The sequence below is a fragment of the Centruroides vittatus genome, unplaced genomic scaffold (genome assembly GCF_030686945.1).
Source record: "Centruroides vittatus isolate TY-2023 unplaced genomic scaffold, ASM3068694v2 contig_934, whole genome shotgun sequence".
NCBI lineage: Eukaryota > Metazoa > Arthropoda > Arachnida > Scorpiones > Buthidae > Centruroides > Centruroides vittatus.
In genome coordinates, this window is record NW_027122619.1 from 646581 (window position 1) to 648604 (window position 2024).

General features: G+C 48.3%; 1 protein-coding gene across 1 annotated transcript; it reads left to right on the forward strand.

The window, feature by feature from the left end:
* The first annotated feature begins 325 nt into the window (after nucleotides 1–325).
* Nucleotides 326–1198, forward strand: LOC136984866 (E3 ubiquitin-protein ligase SIAH1A-like). The gene has a single exon (XM_067282004.1). The coding sequence runs from the start codon at nucleotides 326–328 to the stop codon at nucleotides 1196–1198; it is 873 nt and encodes a 290-aa protein (XP_067138105.1).
* Nucleotides 1199–2024: the final 826 nt, after the last annotated feature.

Below are 2024 nucleotides of genomic sequence, written 5' to 3' on the forward strand. Positions count from 1 at the left end.
TAATCACATATCCCCCTCTCCGTCAAGAAAACAGAGCGGAATCCGCTCCCCGAGAAATGATCGAGTTGATGCCAGTGGCCGTGGAGACGAGTCCACCTTCGAGGACTCTAGATGAGTTAAAAAATGGGCGGTCGATGTTAATGAGACCCAAACGGGAAGAGTCCGTCGCTTTTCCCGTTGGAGTCGAAACAATTCCTACTCAAATGAGGCGTTTGTAAAATCGCGAGGAAGGACCCGTACCTCCTTAACGATAATTTTGTGTACAGTTTCACCAGAGAAGAACTAAGACTCAACTATCTTTCTTTTCCTTTATTTAGAAACCACCATGGAAGAATCAACGGCTACTACTCCTACTGAAACGGCGAACACCATGCGAGGACCCGCTCAACGTCCCCTTTTGGATCCCGCACTGGTCGCCCTATTCGAGTGTCCTGTGTGTTACGAACACATGTCGCCTCCGATGTATCAGTGTCCGGCGGGTCATATGATTTGTTCTAGATGCAAGGAGCTAGTACAATGGTGTCCGACTTGCCGTGGGGAAATGGGTAACCATCGAAATCTTGCCTTGGAGAAATTGGCCGAAATCGTGGCTCTACCCTGTAAGTATAGGGACAACGGGTGTACTGAATCCCATATCCTAAGAGAGCGAGAGGCTCACGAAAGAGGATGCTCTTTCAAAACATGTTCATGTCCTACTATGGACGATTTCTGTCCATGGGAAGGGAGCCACCAACAGGTAGTCCCTCATTTAATGGAAGGTCATTCTCTCTCACTCCACCTAAATCATGAGTCTGCGCGAATGCTGATTGTTGGACTAGATTCAATTCAGCCGTTAACTTGGCTCACACGGCTACACTGTTACCAACGAGACTTTCTTATCCAAATTATAAAAACCGAGAACATACAAAATGCCTACCTCCTTTATGTAGTTGTCAGAAACGTCGGAACTCGACAAGACGCGAAAAAGTTTAAAGGGAAAATCGAGATTAGAGGAAAGGGCAGACTCGTGGTGTGGGAATCGATCCCGAGAAGTATAACGAGTGATGTCAAAAAAATCACCGGGTCAGGCGATTGCCTAATCTTGCACTCCCGAATGCTAGAAAGAATGCTCGAAAATTCGACTCTATCGATCACGGTGACTATTCAGCCTGGGAGAAACTGGAGCCCAGCGGAAGGGACAGAGCAGGACGGAGAATAGTAATGGCTCAAATCGGTCAAAACTCTTCTAGGAATATTGTGAATGCGGGTATATCTGTCAGAGTTAACGCGGCGAAATTGGGTCACTCACATAAACCATAAATTCTTGAAGTAGTGTGTGAACTTTTGCTTACTAAATTTCACCTTTCTTTATGTCTTGCCAGACAAACCGATGGCGGAATCCACTGAACTCTGGGATCTGGATGACGCCGATCTCGAGGGAATATTTTTCCCAAGCTTCCGCCGAGAGGACCCAAAGCACAAGGTGGACGAACGTGCTCTGCGACACGCCATCAGACGGGTTCGAGGGGCGACAACACCCCGATATCCCGAAATAATCGTTCTCCCTCAGAAGGCAGAGGTCTCCACTGAATTACGAGCGGAGGTGGATGAAGTCAACGAGCTCGCCGAAATACGAGCGATCCAAATTCAAAACCAGAGGAGGTCAGGGATGCGATCGACGACGGCCAGGCCGAACTGTGATCCAAGCGGCAACTCAGATCCCCCAGAGGTGATCGCCCACAACGCTAACAGACTTCGACCATCTCCGCCGGTCGGAACAGAGAGCAGTGCACCTCGACCCCGACTGGGAATGGGCCGGGGACAAGAAATCCTGGAGGTCATGCAGCGCTGCCAAACCTTGTACAGGGAACAGAACGCGTGCGGACGAGCGCGAGGTGGGAACCGCCGACTATAGAAAGGACCAGCCCCTGAAGCTCAAGAAAAAAAAAATATAAGCAAAAAAAAATTTTTCAAATTTTCCCAAAAGGAAGGAAAAACCTTCGGATATTGTCCCATAGTCTTATTTTGTATACTCGCATATTTAT

Bases quoted from the DNA above. Each gene is read 5' to 3' on its own strand.
- LOC136984866 (XM_067282004.1), top strand. From the start codon at position 326: ATGGAAGAATCAACGGCTACTACTCCTACTGAAACGGCGAACACCATG.